Here is a 16,596-nt window from a genome sequence, read left to right as displayed (position 1 = left end):
ATATTATATCAAGACTAATATGAAATTAATTAACATTTTATTTATTAGTACTTAATAAAGAAAACAAATATGTATAATATATTAAAATAAAATATTTGAACTTTTCTGTGCATAACAGGGGTTAGCGACTAGTATATATATATATAAGCAGAGACCTCATGCAGAAGTGCATGAGGTCCTGCCAAGTGACGCTTTAATATTTCATTAAGTTTTTTTTTTTAACTGTTATCTAAAAGATGGGGTATAGATCAAAATTAAATTAAAATTAGACCAAATCTTATGGAAAACCCAAGCCCACTTATTATCTACATATTATGAGCCAGACGTGACCCTTCTACATTAAGTCTTTCCCACATTCTCCAAAATATGGGCTAGCATCATAATATATGACAAACTTTAAAAGACTTTCTTTACAATCTTCTCGATAAGACTCTTATTATTAAGTGTCACATCAATTTGCTCTTTCCTCTATCTATCTTTTACCACTTCCCAACTATTACGCAAACTCATCTCTTCTCACCTTTTGACGTTCTACTATTTTTGTCTCTTCTCTTTCCCATACATTGATTGTTCTCTGGCTTAAAATGATACCTAACATTTTGTACTAACAACAAACCAGGCGAAATGTTGTTTGCTCTTAATATTCTTTTATAATTCTCGGTTGAGTGACGACTATTTGTTTAAAGTGCTATCAAATTTGTATCAATCTTGCTTTTATAGACTTCAAGACACTACATCTTCTTCTTTTTTTTTTCCTTTTTGCAAATCGTAAATAGGATAATACATCTTTGCAGTTCGATTAAACCATACTATTACTAATTCTTATGGGTCGGTCCATTTCCTCAATACTATTGCAGAGATAGCAGGTTATTCATTGTGTACCATTGATTCGACCTATATGTACACCTGCATACTGCAATACCTATATTTCATGTTTATTTTCATAGAAAGTAATATCTCAAGAAAATTTATTGAAAATTTTCCTGCCAAAATTAAATGGATTCTGATTTTTGGTTTTTTATACGGTCTTTTAAGGATGTGAATGATCCTAGGCAGATTGGATTGACACAAAAGATTAACTTCAAGTCGAGCTGTGATTATGAATGGCCGCTCAATGTAAAAATCAAAAAACAATGTTTGGGTTTTTTTTAAAAAAAAAAAAAAAATGTTATAGTTAAGTTCTTATAATAGTTTTATTTTTAATTTACCGTTTCAACCACAAACTAAAAACCCAAATATCGTTGTTAGTTTGTTATGCATAATCATTATACTCGCCTCACAGAATCGAAAATCAAAGCCAAAATTTAAACCAACACAAAGTCTGAAATGAATTGTAGAGGTCGGACAAAAGCTATCAAATTGTAAAGATTAGGATTGATGGAACTTATCAAATCTGGTCCTAATGTTATAATTTGTTTGTAATATAAACTCTTCTCTATACAATTAATTCAAGTTCAGATTTTATTTTATTTTCAATTTTTTATGACCATGGACCAATAAAATTAGTGAAGCAGGGCTTGCCCCAGAGTTAAGCCTCGGATGTGGCACAAATAAATGATTTAGTGCAAAGATAGCAGGTGATGAAGAAGAATAGAGAGCTTTTTTTAACGAAGTTGTACTTTGACTTTTGGTATCAATGAAGGTGATTTCATTCGAATTTTTAGTCATAATTTGAACAATTTAATTTTTTTCTTTATTTAGGCTGAATGTTTAAGAATTTCATTCTTAGAGAAGATGGATGTAATGTAAGGTAGGTTTATTAATTTTAAACTAAGTAAGTTTAATGGAAGAAATTTTTGTTTGGGGTATATAATTTGATCTTTCATTATTATATGCATTTATTTTGTAATTGTATGCCAAAACAAACAAAAAAATTGTTCTATTTTTTAAACGAAATATTTATCCATAGAGAATCAACCTAAGATGCTATAATTAAATTTACCTCGATAAATAATTTTTCGCTGATAGTATTTTTGCACAAAAATGGATTATTTCTACACCACCTTCTTTTATATGATGGAATTTGATAAAAATAAATAAATAAATGGTTTATGTAATAGAAACAATAATTCCCTCAATATGTTTTTTGTGTTAATTTTTAATGTAGAAGACTCTTGAAACTAGCAAATTATATTACCCATTTACCCACTCTCTTTCAAGGAATGTAAAAGATAATTGTACACTTTAATTAGCCAAAATAATTAAATAATTGTGAATTCATTTAGGCTATATATATATATATTCATATTCTTAATTATGTATATTCATAATAATTTTGGTTCTTTTTATTTTCTTCCTCTTAATGACATGTATAATATAATTGAACATAAGATGAGTGTCATAGCATACGGTCATATAGAATTGTTAGAAATTATTTCAAAATAAAAATATAACGTATCCACGCATCGCGTGGGACATCGACTAGTTAATATAATGTGAAATACACAACCACCCAAAAAATAAAGGAAGAAATAGGTCCAGACGAGATTAGCATCTTTGTAGAGGTGTTTATTATACACTCATATACACAATTGTACACATGAAATTTGCATTAAAATTGTGATTTGAAGTCATGATTATAGCGCTAAGTTTACTTGTGTGTACAGTTGAGTTTGTGTAACAACAATTACCCATCTTGATAAGGATAATAAACAATAGAGAGGTCTTAGAGATATGGAGCTGCCAAAATGATGGCAAACTACAACAAAATCTATAAGAGTTTAGATGATTATTAAGCATATTACGTAGGCCATGTTGTGTTAACTAGATTAGTAAATGAGAAGTGGTAGGATTTAAGGATTTTAAGATAATAATTAAATGAGTTGAATTAGGATTGGCCAATATAATAGACTACCCCCGCTTCAGGACAACATGAACACAAACATGACCCCGTCCACCAACAAAACTTTGTTTATTCTTTTTATTTTTTATTTTTTAAACCCTTTAATAATCTCTATTAGGAAAGACATTAATAATAATAATTAATCATTATAGTAGAATCTCAATTTCACAAATGCAGAGGCACGACTGTGAAACCTCTCCAAGAGAGAATTGAAGAACTCTTTGTCATCCTTCACATTGTGTCATCCGTCAAGTATGATGCATATAATGCTACTTTTAATGATATCACTGGCTGCTTGCATTATACACAAAAAATGATTGTTAACAGTACCGCAATGAAGAATGAAAAAAATTGCCACTTCCTCAAATCCCAAAAATGAAACTCAAAAGGCTCCATCATCAAATTCATGATGTTTCACATTACTAGCTTTATATACACCTGACAGTGTATGATTGATAACAAGCAACTAGCTTAAGCATATCTGGGGCCAAAATTTCTGCAAAACAAAGCATAATATTTTAATGTATGGTCTGATAACCCATTCAGTCTGAGGCTCTGAGCTTTATCTTGAGCCAATGTTCCTAATGTTATCTGAACAGTTACAAAGAGATACCGAGTAAAACACTCAAATACCATGCAAAGACCGTTGACCATATCAAGACAAAAATGACAAGAGAGCAATCCAACATCAAAGTAGAGAGCAACAAATTATGAATAGATCATCAGCTCAAGTGGATCAAAAGCATTACAACTAAAATTAAAAGCATTACAATTATAATTTACCACCTTAACAATCATGAAATATAGTTTATCTTTATATTTATTGTTATTCTTCTTTCGGTGTACTTTTGACAAATTGAATTTGATTATGATTTTGCTGACTTGCAAAAGCATTTTTTTTATTTTAAGTTAAATATATTATATCATGAAGGAGATTTGCACATCTCACGCATGGGCTTCAGGCCCACTGAGATTGAATATGAGATAGCCAACTTTTTTTTTTTCCTTCTGTGTTTTTCTTATTAGGCTGTGAAAATGAGTCCATTTGTATTATATTTTGAAATTTTTATGGGCTCAGACATTGTGGAGTATAAATACCTCACCAAACCCCATAGAATTGATAAATCATTATATAGTAATAGGCTGAATCATTTTAGAAGTTGGGCCGGAGTGTAGGAGTGGGTGATACACAATAGGCTTTGATGAGCTTTTTTACTTGGATCACTGGAGTCCCAATGCTCCATTAAAGAAATTGCTTGAAGGCCCACTAAATTTGTCCGATGAAGGATTGCCAATTTGCGAGTTAAATGTAATCTATATCCTGCATCCACGAAGGGAGATGGCTTAATTTATTACCTTGTACCTTTTCTTAACGTTTTTTTTTTTTTTTTTTTTTTTATACCCGTAATTGCAAAAGTAACTAAATTTTGAAGTTGAGACTTGTAGTTTTCTTGATGTCAGGAACGATACATGACAGCAAAATGATCAACAAAATTCAACAACTGTGTTCAATGCCATGGACACTGATAGATTGACCTTCTGTGCAACATGAAAGCAACATCAGCATGGAAGAGGATATTAAGATAGATGGTGATGTTCTACCTGTGAGTCATTCAAATGTGTGTGTGTGCATGCGTGTGTGTGTGGGCGCGTGTAAAAAGGTTTGAGATTTTGATGGTGGTTTAGTTAATGAAATTAGATAGCTTTGTATTTTCAATAAGCAAAATATAAGAACATAATATTTAACCAATCACAATTTGTTTTTTTTTATTTTTATTTTTTTATTATTGCTCTAACATCTAATCACACCCTCTATAATTTTAGGTTGATTTTATCTCATCTCTTTTAGCTATATTTTTGTATCAAATTACTAATAAAAGTGTCACGTAGTATTCAATTGGTTTACTAATTAACGAATGCATGATACTTGGGATATTTTTGCATAGTTGCACCATTGTCTTTTTATATTTAAAATTACTTTAAGAAAAATATAAAATATAGAAAAATTCCTTAATTTATATTAGAATTAAAAATGAATTTTCCAAGTCCAGTTTCACTTATTGGCAACCTCATTGGTTTATAATTCTAATAACTATTTTGTGAAATAATTCTTGTTCATCTCATTTATTTTCTTTCTTTTTCCCCGGATAATACAAAGCATTACGCTTCCTTTGAACCCCATCTGCCCCCATGTTTTATGATATTACATGTTCATTTGATTTGAATAGTGTTGATGTTTTAGAATAAGATAGGTGTTACCAACTAGACATTAGTGAACACCGTGTTGGGTTTACACTTTACACGTTAGTAAAGTCCTACATCAAATACTAATGACAAGAATAACTTGTTAATATAACATAATTAGGACTAAACACATATGTTGGAGCCCACACAAGTGTGCTAAAATATCTTCACACTTAATGTTCTTAGCTATATAAAAGCTTACAAATACAAATTGTCACTTCCATAATGTTCTTAAGCATGAAAATGACCATTTATTTACAATTTTTATCAAATCTAGGTGTTGAGGCCCGAGTCTCTCCATTGCTCTTCATTGTATAATTGTACACACAGAGAAGAGTTTGCAAAGATGTTTGATAGAGGTCCAAAGTTTACACCATGAGACATAAATCTTTGAATGTTTATAAACAAATAAATCGATTGAATGAACCTAACAATCACAGAGCACCTTCCGGTTGGAGAGAACATAAGAGCCTAAAGAATGGCCTTGATTTTTCAAGGAACAAGAGCTGAGCAATCTTGGGTCAACAGCCAGCTTTCTCAGTCTCTTTTAGGCACCATTGTCACAGCATAAGACAATATAATATTCTTGATGTGAAAAAGAGAGTTGGACAGTTCCTACTGGTGACGAAAGCAACCATGGCAAGAGGAGTGACTTGCTGAACCTATGAGCTGTTTGTAGTCAGGAAGAGGAAAAACAAAAGTAGCAACTTTTCCTCTGGCTAGGACTTCAAATCTTCACGTCCACCACCAATACCAAAATCTTGAAGAGAGTATTATGAGCCCAAATCCGTCCACAAGCAGTGTGTTTTGATTCTTAAAAGCCCCGATCCATCCACAGGCAGTGTGTTTGTTGCATCTGATGATGTTATTTGGATTAAACTGGGCATAAGAAATATAAAACATACCATTCCTAAGTTGAAAATAAGAAAATATACAATATTTCATTCCCTTATCCCCACTTTAGTAAAATATGATACATAAATGCACAATTTTCATTTTCTGAAATGCATTGATAAATTCACTTTGGAACATGGATATTTACATTCAAATGCTTTGGAAATCAATTTTTTTTTTTAAACTCTGTTGTAAGTTTTTGATGGGTTTTTAAACTCATCAAAATTTGCCAAAGATTGGTTTGTAAAATTGAAGAAGAAATTCTTTAACAAACAAAGGATTTGTTCAAAAACGCTTTTCTATTTTTAAAATAATGATAAATCAGAGCAATGGTTTGAAACAAATGAGCTTAGCCCGTATTTGGTTCATGATCTATTCAGTATGGATTTTATCTCCATGACTTGCAAGCCCACATAGTTCTCATTAGAACTACTGCTTCACTTTTTTAAAATTCAACACCAGAATTGCACTTGTATATGCTTCTATTTGAAAATTAAAGGATTTTTACCTAGGACTAATCAGAAGAAGCATATAGGAAGATCTGTCTCTAAAAATCTCTTGCAATGTTACATAGGATTGCTCAAATTTATTCATCAGTAGATGAGATACCAAACCCCTCCATAGCCAAATAAGGGCATTTGTTGGTGGTGAAATGAGAAAGCCAGAACATTAGCCTTGTTCATGTGTTGCACAAAATAAAATATTAGGACTAGTGATGGTAAGGAAAATTTTTAGCATGTACTACCAGAAAGTTAAGCTGATGCCTATTATTTCTTAATCTTTTTGAAAAAAATATACAAAAAAGAAAAAAAGGAAAAAGATTCAAAGGATTTGAAACTTGGAAATGCATAAATGAAGGGTTAGTCTAGTGGAAACTGGGATGGAGTACCTGGTGAGATTTGGAATGCTACCACCACCAATACTCTTTCGATGATATGATAAGTTTCTCTTGAATTTCCCAACCTCCTCTTGTCAAGCATATGGCAAGGCTTAGAAAATATAATTTGAATTCAAGAATTATGTGCAAAAGGAAAAAAATTATTATCTCAAAACATTTGCTTGACATTTCACAAAGAAATAATGAAGTTGAAGAAATTTCAAGATCCTGGTTCATACTTTATTTATTTATTTATTTATTTTCTGAAGGAAATGATTTCCTTTTAATCAAATTTCAATGCTGACAATGCGGACCACCAGTGGTTATTTTCTCCATTGCTCTTGGAAAGTCCTGTCTTGATCAAAACTAAACAATAAATGCTCTTAGGGCCAACCTCCAGGTACCGGTAACAATATAAGGTTAGAAAACTTTGAGAATAAATCTTGAAAACAAAATAGCAAAAAAATAAACGGTAGTAAACCGTTTGTACAAATCTCGAAGAAAAAGGTTTGAGTGCTTACCAAAAGTGTTGGTTGCAGAGGAAGTTTGAGTTGGTTGGCTGAAGTCAACCTAGATTTTGAAAGCAAGATAATAGTTTTCATATCACAAGCTTGAATCTCACAGGGCTATTTATAGCATATTATTGCTGGAAGCACCAAAGAAATACCTGTCAGATGGAAAACCAGGTAATTGTGTAGAAGCCTTGAAAATAAATTAAAATATTAAAGAAAGGAAAAAATTTTAATAGCAAAATGCTGGTAGCAAGCTGAGAAAGTGACAAAATTGACCCCAAGCTTAATCTGTCTGCCAAAATCATCATTGCAAAGGACAGTTTTAGAAAAATAAGTTTTACATATAATACCTATAATAAATGCACTTTCTGCATAAATGCAACATATCAGTCACTTTCCCTGGGGAAGAATTATCTAATAGAAGCACATATAATAAAGCAGAAGAATTGCCGACCACTTCCTGATTTTGTATGGGCTTGTTCTTGTTTCAGCTTTTCATACCTACTCATGTCAGTTAAATTTGATTATCCAAAATAGTGAACGAAGGAAGCTGGAAAGTGTTCTAATTCATCATAATTAACATCAGTTAAACTATCCAATAATAGAAGGTACTAAATCAATTTGAGAACTAAATGGTTTTAGTAGAACATTTATGTACCTGACTCTAATATTTAAATGATGCCAAGTGAATGAAGAAAACAGCAAATGAGGACTCTTTCTACACTTTTAGCCGCATGATCACTTCATCATCAATTAATATGCAGAAGAAAATAGGCATTCTTGCTCCATTCTTTGCCCTTCTTCTTGATGGAACCTTTCCTTCAACAAAGGACAACACCTAAAAAGTGCTTGATCTCAAGGCAGAAACAGATTATGACACCATTCTTCAGCCAGCCCTACATCAAGTAGTAACACTTTTTTAGATATATTATCAACAAATAAACTTATATTTATATAAAACTGAATGGAATGTACCTAACTGTAAAACAGTAGCTTGGGTTAAATTGGAATTTTAGCTCCTAAAATGACTTAGTCATCTATATGTATGCAGGGGATGTGATCAATCTTGCGTCACTTTTTTCCCTACTTTATTTGGTATCATTTCATCGTCAAAGGAAATACATGTACAATGGCAAGAAGTTAATTCAATAAATGTATAATTGAGCACGCACAGGTACAAGGAAAAGAATTAGCGGATAAGCTGAATGCGCAATGGAAAAGTACCAAAAAAAGTATGAAGTTAGGAATATTTGGAAGACATCCAAACAAACTCACATGGAAGACAATCAAGTTCTCGAGGTGTCATGAACTCACAGTCACACTTGATATCCTATAAAATGCCTAAAAGATATCTTTTTTTTCAAATCTGGGGGTTGGAATTGGAGCTATGAGGCACCATTCTCTACATTATTCTTCATTACACTACAGTACATAGGGCAGTCCAAACTTGAAGAAAACAGAACATGCTGGCAGGACATACATAATTGCGGCTAACTGAATGTAAATTTAGCTTTTCGAAAATATTGATCGCAAGAGATGCATTTGGTAGGTTTATAATCATTGTATTCATCAATGGGATGATTTGAAGCAATTGTCCCTTATGCATTTGTTAGAGGCTTAAAACTTTGCAGAGTAGACAAAGACTTAAAAAGCATTTATGGTGATAGCTTCAAAGTATATAACAACAAACACAATTCAGTTGAACAAACCTAACAATCACGAGGCATCTTTGGACTTGATTTGTCATGGAACAAAAATCTCAGCAATCTTTGGGCCAGCTTTCCCCCCTCTGCCTCTGGCACCATTGTCACACAATAGGACATTTTAATGTTCTTGGTGGTAGTGGTAGCCCCAACAGGTGAGGACCGCAAGAGCAGTCACATGCTGAACCTTTTGAGCTCTTTCAAGGTAGGAAGAGAAAAAGAACCAAAAGCAGCAACCTATCCTCCGGAGGGGACTTCACATCTTCCCATCTACCACTAGTTCCAAAATTTCGAAGAGAAAGCCTGAGCAAGTCCCTCTCCACACTTGATCAGTGTGTTTCAGCTGCTGTTAGAAGGTAAAGAAGTAGCACTAGCTATCAACTACCATGTAGTTTACCTGAGATCAAACAGCATGCCAAACTGGCCAAGTCAAATCCCAATATTTCTTGAAATACTCTAAACTTATAAAACAAATGTATTAATCATCAAATACATATTATGGAAAAATTGCGTTACCTTGTTTTAATTATTCCCTCAAAAGTATTTGTCTTGCACTTCAAAGTTCACAGTAGAAATGCAGTGAAAGTATAATGAGGCAAGAGCAGCTCCAGCAAGAATGAGAGTAAATGATTCTCAAATTAAAAAAAAAGGATGAGCTTTCACAGTGACTTGAAAATATATCAGAGATTTAGAAATTTATATACAATGCAAAGGGACCAGCAGCTAGCAGTGGCATAAATTGGCAGCGGGTGTGTGAGACACTTATTTACAAGTAAAATTGACCCTGCAAAACAAAAGGCAATGAATGAGCATGTTGAAAATCACCTAGTTTAAAAACTATATGTCTAGTGTAGCATAATCTTGGGATCCAAAGCCTCTGGTTGAAAAACATCTGATAGCATCTCTTACATAGGTGTACCAAAAATATTTTTACTTTATTATGGAATATATATATATATATATATATCTGAATGTTTTTCTGGATGCCGTGAAGATTTTCTATAAATTAATTAAAAAAAAAACTAAAACATCTAATACTAAAATTGTGGTATCAATATCATGATATATGGTCTGTAGAGCTTAGGATAAAACATTTATAACCATAAAAGACATACCTTGAGCAAATTATTTTAAAACCAATTAATATTTTTTTTACTACTATACATTATCCATTGGTTATTTTATCCTCTAAAACTTTAATCAAATAATTTGAAGGAACAATTTTCTATATATATATTCAATTCATTAAACAGATTGATTGGTAGTTTTTGTTTCTTTGATTGTTAAAATACTCTAAACTTATAAAACAAATGTATTAATCATCAAATACATATTCTTGAAAAATTGCATTACCTTGGGTTAAACATTCCTGCAAAAGTCTTTGCCATGTAATTCAAAAGTACAGAGTAGAAATGTAGCAAATGTATAATGAGGCAAGAGGAACTCCAGCAAGAATGAGAATTAGTACCTGGGCAGAAGCGTTCTTCTGACTCATAGCTCAATCAACGTATGGATATTCTGGGAATGTGGGCAATCTTGACCCGGCCCTCCCCTTTCTCGTTTCCATACCGTTCTTTCAACAAACGACAATTATAGATCTCTAGCTGATAAAGAGAGGTGGGCAAAACGTCTTCTAGTAAGCCGTCAAGATTATTGCAGTCCCAAATCGTTAAGTGTTTAAGAGAGGTAAGGGGTTGAAACCCCTTACCATTGAGAGATTTTAGATATGGTAAAATACCGATGGCGAAATCGGTAAGATTAGAAGGCAGCAATGCCTCCTCTGGAAAGGGCTCCAATTCTTTGCGATGATCAGAAATTGTGAAACTTCTGAGAGAGTGAAGACCTTGCAATCCCAATTCCATGCGACGGGAAATGAGTTTCTCGCACCCGTATATAGCAAGACTTTCTAAGCTGGAGGGCAAACCTCCGTCGGGAAACGATTCCAGTTCTGGACACCATCGCAGTTCCAAACGCACGAGAGATGGGAGGAGGGTGTGCATCCCTTCAGGCAATGACTTTAAGTTTCTGCAGTCATGGATTACAATCTGAGACAAAATTGGAGCGCACAGTCCTCTGCTGGGAAAGGAAACTAAATCAGGGCACCCACAGAAGTCCAAGCAAGTGAGGGAAGCAAATTCTGGTGGAAATGACAAAATTGAATCACCGCCACCCTCTATGAACACACTTTTAAGTGATTGATAGTCATGACCACTTGGAATCTGTATTTTTCCCGAGCATACTAATTCATGGAGAGCTGGAGAGTTAGGAAGCGAAGCAACAAGCTGCTCACACTTTCTGATATTAAGTTTGCTCAAAGACGGAAGTTGAACGGGCAGACCCCCACTTAGCTTGGGACAATCTTTAATATAAAGTTCTCGAAGACAAGTGAAAACTTCCCCTTTAAAAAGAACCCAATCCTGCCACTCTGGCATATTTTCAAATGATAAATACTCAAGGGCTCTAAATGGGTTTATTGTATTCCCGTAGAACTCAAGGCCCACACTTGATATTTCACCAAAACATTCAATTTTAAGGCTCTTGAGGCTAGGTAGCTGTCCAAGCGGAGGCAAGGACAAGCAATTACGAAGCTTTATGAACACCATTTTTGAGAATGACGAGTCTCCTAACCATTTTGGAAAGCTTGTACCTTCATAATTAGTGATGGTGAGAGAATTCAAGTTTGTGCAAGGACACAACTTCTCGAGCAAAATAATTTCCTTTTCTGAATCTTTAGTGCCATGACCATGTTCCCACTCCAACTTCAACTCAGATAAATCTTGCTTGTTCTTTAATATAACCTCCTTAGTATCTTTATCAATGCATCGAACATTTTCCAAGTTCAACAAAGATAATTTTCCAGAAAGATGCTGAAGCTCCCCCAACTCTTTAATATTGGACCCATCATCATGTTTGCCCACACAAAAAACATATAATTTTCTGAGATTTTTCATTTTACCCATATGAGGGGGCATCTCTTCCATATTGGCTTCACTATTATCTAGGTGGCGCAAGTTGATTAGTTTACTCGTGTTGGCAGGCAACTTGGTGATGTACGATGACAATATCAAGGTTTGCAAATTATACAAGTTACATAAAGAATCGGGCAAGTCTTTGATCCCAGTGTTACAAGTGTTTAAATAACGTAGATGTATCAAGTTATCAACAGTAATTGGTAACTCCTTTATGCATGCACCATACAATGATAACACTCGTAAGCATTTAAAATTCTGAAACAAATTAAGATCTATCTTCACTATGTTTTTATATTCAAAAATCCAAGTTGGTAAGTGGCTTTTTACCAATAAGGTTCGCAAACCCTTAGCTTCTGAAGGGATCTCAAATTCCTTAGAGACATAAAAGCCAGCTTTGTAATATGACAAATGACGTGTCTCTTTTGTTATTTCATTGGACTCATTACTCTCCTCCAATCGGAAACAAAATTTCCCACATATAGATTTTGCTAAGTCATTGATAAGATCATGCATTAAAAAACATGATTTAGACTTACTTGATTGTTGAAAAAATGACCTTGATACTAAATCATTAAAGTATTCTTCACCTATTTCTTCTAATTCCATACACCTAGCTTCTTTGGGTTGCTGCAATAAACCTTCTGCCATCCACAAAAGGATCAACTCCTCCTTTTCAAATTCATAATCTTTTGGGAAAATTGAGCAATAAGCAAAGCATCGCTTCAGATGTGATGGGATGTAATGATAGCTCAGTCTTAATGCCGGAAAGATATTAATTTTGGCATCTAGTAAATCCCAAATATGACTCTTCCAAATCTTAATCCAATCATTTTGATTAAAATTTGAACGCAATGATCCCCCAAGTGTTTTTGCAGCCAACGGCAAGCCTCTACACTTTTCAACAATCTCTTTACCAATTTCCAATAGGTGTGGAAATTCATTGGGATTTCTATTTCCAAATGCAGAATGAACAAATATTTTCATACAATCTTCGTTTGAGAGTTCATTTAGAAAATAATGAGTTGAAACTGTGACTACTCTTGCAACTTTTTCACTTCGTGTAGTAACAATGATCTTAACCTCTTGTGCCTCACATTTAAAAACTTTAATGAAATTGTCCCAAACACCATAATTTTCATTCCAAACATCATCTAAAACAAGAAAAAATTTCTTCCCTTTTAAAGTCTTTTGAATTTCAATTTCCAACGATTGCAAGTACTGAAAGTTACTAGCCGTACCATTGATCCCCTCAGAAATAGCTTTTAATATCTCAAGATTATCAAAATTTTCTGAAACACAAACCCATGCTTTGAGGTCAAAACTCTTTTTAACTTTTTCGTCATTGAATACAAACTGGGCAAGTGTTGTTTTACCGATCCCACCCATACCCACTATGGGCACAACACATATCTTACTTGCAACATCTGATTGCCACAATTTAAATATCTCTTCTTTATCCATATCTCTACCAATCACATCACATGTTTCGGGGCAAGAAGTTTTTGTTTGTGAGGGCAGTGATGATAATTTTACTCCAACGGTATCCTTTTTCAGACTAAGAATACCCATTTGATCTATAATACTATCTAAGTCTGCTAGAATCTTTTCTAGCTTAAATGGTATTTCTTTTTCAAATGAATCAACAAAAGCAGTGATGAAGTTCCGTACCTCACTAGTGCCTGTTTGAGACTGAGCTTGTAACTTGCACCACAAGGCAATCTCATCTAGAAGGTCATCCGCATCATAAACAGCATCTTGAAGATCGTCCAGCCACTCTTTCACATCTGGGTTTGTATATTGGTTGCCCTCCGCATCAACGAGCACCAAATTAGCAGACCTCAGTAACATCTTCAACTTTTTTAGCGATCCATCAATGTCTTTCCTTCCCTTGAGAAAGTCTCGGAAATCACGAGAAGAAAGTCTGTCAAACGCCACCTGAAGGAATGCAGAGAGAAATGCTCCACCCACCAAAGCCACGGCCATGCTTTCTTCTTTGCAAAAGACGTGAGTGGTGAAAAACCAAAGGCAAGAGAATGCAAACAAGAGAACCAAAAGAGGGTGAGAGAGAAATGTGATCTGTGAAAGTGTTTTTTTTGTTTTTGTAGAAACTTTCAAAGTACTTCCTCTTTTGCTTTTAATGCGTGTCGTGGAAACTTTTTTTTTTATGGGTAAACAAGTGCAGTGTAAACTGAAAGGTCCTTTTACTGCTCTATAGGTGTGAATCAAATGTGAACCATTGAATTGATTTCAATGAATAATTGCGCGTGGGGCGGTTTCAGGAATTGTGAATCAAATGTGAACCATTGAATTGATTTCAATGAATAATTGCACGTGGGGCGGTTTCAGGAATTTTGTTTAGGAGATCATTAAGAAACTTAAATTAATTTTTTTTTAATAAAATGAGAACATGAATATATTAAGTTATTGACAAAAAAAAAAAAAAAGGGTGAAATTTTACAATTTCCTTCTACAAGTTTTCAAAATTTGAATTGTTACATGATAGTTCATTATGAGTAACTAGATAATATCCCACGCGATGCGCGGATTACATGCATTTATGTTTATCCACAATATTGTTAATTTTGAAACTTGATTTTCTTAATTCATATTTTCTTTTAAAAAAAATTGTATAACACTGTAAGATTATAATATATTATAATATTTACTGTTAAAAGTAGATTTTATTTTTCAAACTGATTAAATGATTTTGAAATCTACAAATAAGAATTTAAAGTATATAATACTTTTATATCCTAAAATTACATAAATTTCAGCAACCTGCCAAACACATTTTCAACCACTTTATTCTCACAACCAAATATGGAGACCTTGATCATAAACACCCAATTAATAATCTCAATGAAATTAAGGAAATCATTTGTAAGTATTAACATAAAGAGAACGTGATTAAACAAAGAGACATTTTCTAAAAACACATTCATTTATCAAAATTCAATTGTCTTTAGTTGGACTTTCATATCCTTTAAAAAAAAAAAAAGTGAAAAACACTTTTAAATCACCATTGACTTTTGTTTTTATTACTATGGCTCATACCGCACAAAATAGCTGTAAAATAAACTTACAAAGAGACAACAAATTATGAATTCTAACACAAAATTTATTAAAAAAATAGCTAACTTCATAAATAATCAATTAGAATATTTCTTTTTCTTTAGTTCTAAAAAAAAACATTTATAACTTTCCCAAACCAAAATCACAAACACCCAAAGATTCCAAGTGAATCATAATCTTCACAAAATCTACAATGTTTGACTTCAACATCAAAACTGTAAGCTATGGTCACTGAATAAAAAACGCAAGCCCCCTTCCTTGGTCATAGCCTACTCAAACGAGTTACGATCAAATGATACTACAATGGGTATGAAAGGCTATGGACATGTGTATATAAATGAGTAGAAGTGAAAAGGGTGAATGGAAATGTAAAGAGTTTTTTGTGTGTGTGAGAGATGAAAAATCTTGAAACATCAAATCAAATGAAACAAATAGTAGTCTTAAAACATTGAATAAATAATGTAACAAAAATAGTCTTGAAACATTGAACCAAATGAAATAAAGAGTCTCTACTTTTAAATTTGTTCTTATCTCTAATGTGGCTTAAGGGTATTTCAATTCTCTTCATAGAATGCGCCACATGACCGAACCTCAGCAACCTACCAAACACTTTCTCAACCACTTTATTCTCATAACCAAATATGGAGACCTTGATCACAAACACCCAATTAATTATCTCAATGAAATTAAGCAAATCATTTGTAAGTATTAACATAAAGAGAACGTGATTAAACAAAGATACATTTTCTAAAAACTCATTCATTTTTCAAAATTCAATTGTCTTTAGTTGGAATTTCGTATACTTTAAAAAAGAAGAAGCGAAAAACACTTTTAAATCACCATTGATTTTTGTTTTTATCACTATGGCTCATACCACACAAAATAGCAGTAACATAAACTTACAAAGAAACAACAAATTATGAATTCTAACACAAAATTTATTAAAAAAAATAGCTAACTTCATAAATAATCAATTAGAGTGTTTCTTTTTCTTTTTCTTTAGTTCTAAAAAAATACATTTATAATTTTCCCAAACCAAAATCTCAAACACCCAAAGACTCCAAGCGAATCATAATCTTCACAAAATCTACAATGTCTGACTTCAACATCAAAACCGTAAGCTACTGTCACTAAATAAAAATGCAAGCCCCCTTCCTTGGTTATAGCCTACTCATATGGGTTACGATCAGATGATACTACAATGGGTATGAAAGGCTATGGACATGTGTATATAAAGGAGTAGAAGTGAAAAGGTTGAATGGAAATGCAAAGAGTTTTTTGTGTGTGTGAGAGATGAAAAGTCTTGAAACATTGAACCAAATGAAATAAATAGTCTTAAAACATTGAATAAATAATGTAACAAAAATAGTCTTGAAACATTGAACCAAATGAAATAAAGAGTCTCTACTTTTAAATTTGTTCTTATATCTAATGTGGCTTAAGGGTATTTCAATTCTCTTCATAGAGTATGCCACATGGC

At 32.9% G+C, this 16,596-nt stretch overlaps 1 protein-coding gene across 20 annotated transcripts; it reads right to left on the bottom strand.

Moving 5' to 3' along the window:
* Positions 1-5,220: 5,220 nt before the first annotated feature.
* On the bottom strand, positions 5,221-14,160 carry LOC126725811 (putative disease resistance protein At3g14460). 20 transcript variants are annotated; one of them, XM_050430762.1, is made up of 8 exons: positions 10,541-14,160; positions 9,589-9,856; positions 9,079-9,469; positions 8,028-8,265; positions 7,720-7,931; positions 7,379-7,427; positions 6,870-7,251; positions 5,221-5,942 (listed from the first exon to the last, which is right to left on the bottom strand). In XM_050430762.1, exon 1 carries the CDS (start codon positions 14,025-14,027, stop codon positions 10,575-10,577), a length of 3,453 nt encoding a protein of 1,150 aa, XP_050286719.1. In that variant the 5' UTR covers positions 14,028-14,160; the 3' UTR covers positions 5,221-5,942; positions 6,870-7,251; positions 7,379-7,427; positions 7,720-7,931; positions 8,028-8,265; positions 9,079-9,469; positions 9,589-9,856; positions 10,541-10,574. The 20 variants fall into 20 exon arrangements, with proteins under 20 accessions (XP_050286719.1, XP_050286718.1, XP_050286722.1 ...); XM_050430761.1 differs by having other exon boundaries at positions 6,870-7,223; XM_050430765.1 differs by having other exon boundaries at positions 6,870-7,208.
* Between the last annotated feature and the right edge of the window lie 2,436 nt (positions 14,161-16,596).

This window comes from Quercus robur, chromosome 5 (assembly GCF_932294415.1).
Source record: "Quercus robur chromosome 5, dhQueRobu3.1, whole genome shotgun sequence".
In the NCBI taxonomy this organism is placed as follows: domain Eukaryota; kingdom Viridiplantae; phylum Streptophyta; class Magnoliopsida; order Fagales; family Fagaceae; genus Quercus; species Quercus robur.
Note: the sequence above shows the minus strand (reverse complement) of the source record. Positions and strands in the feature narration are given on the sequence as shown.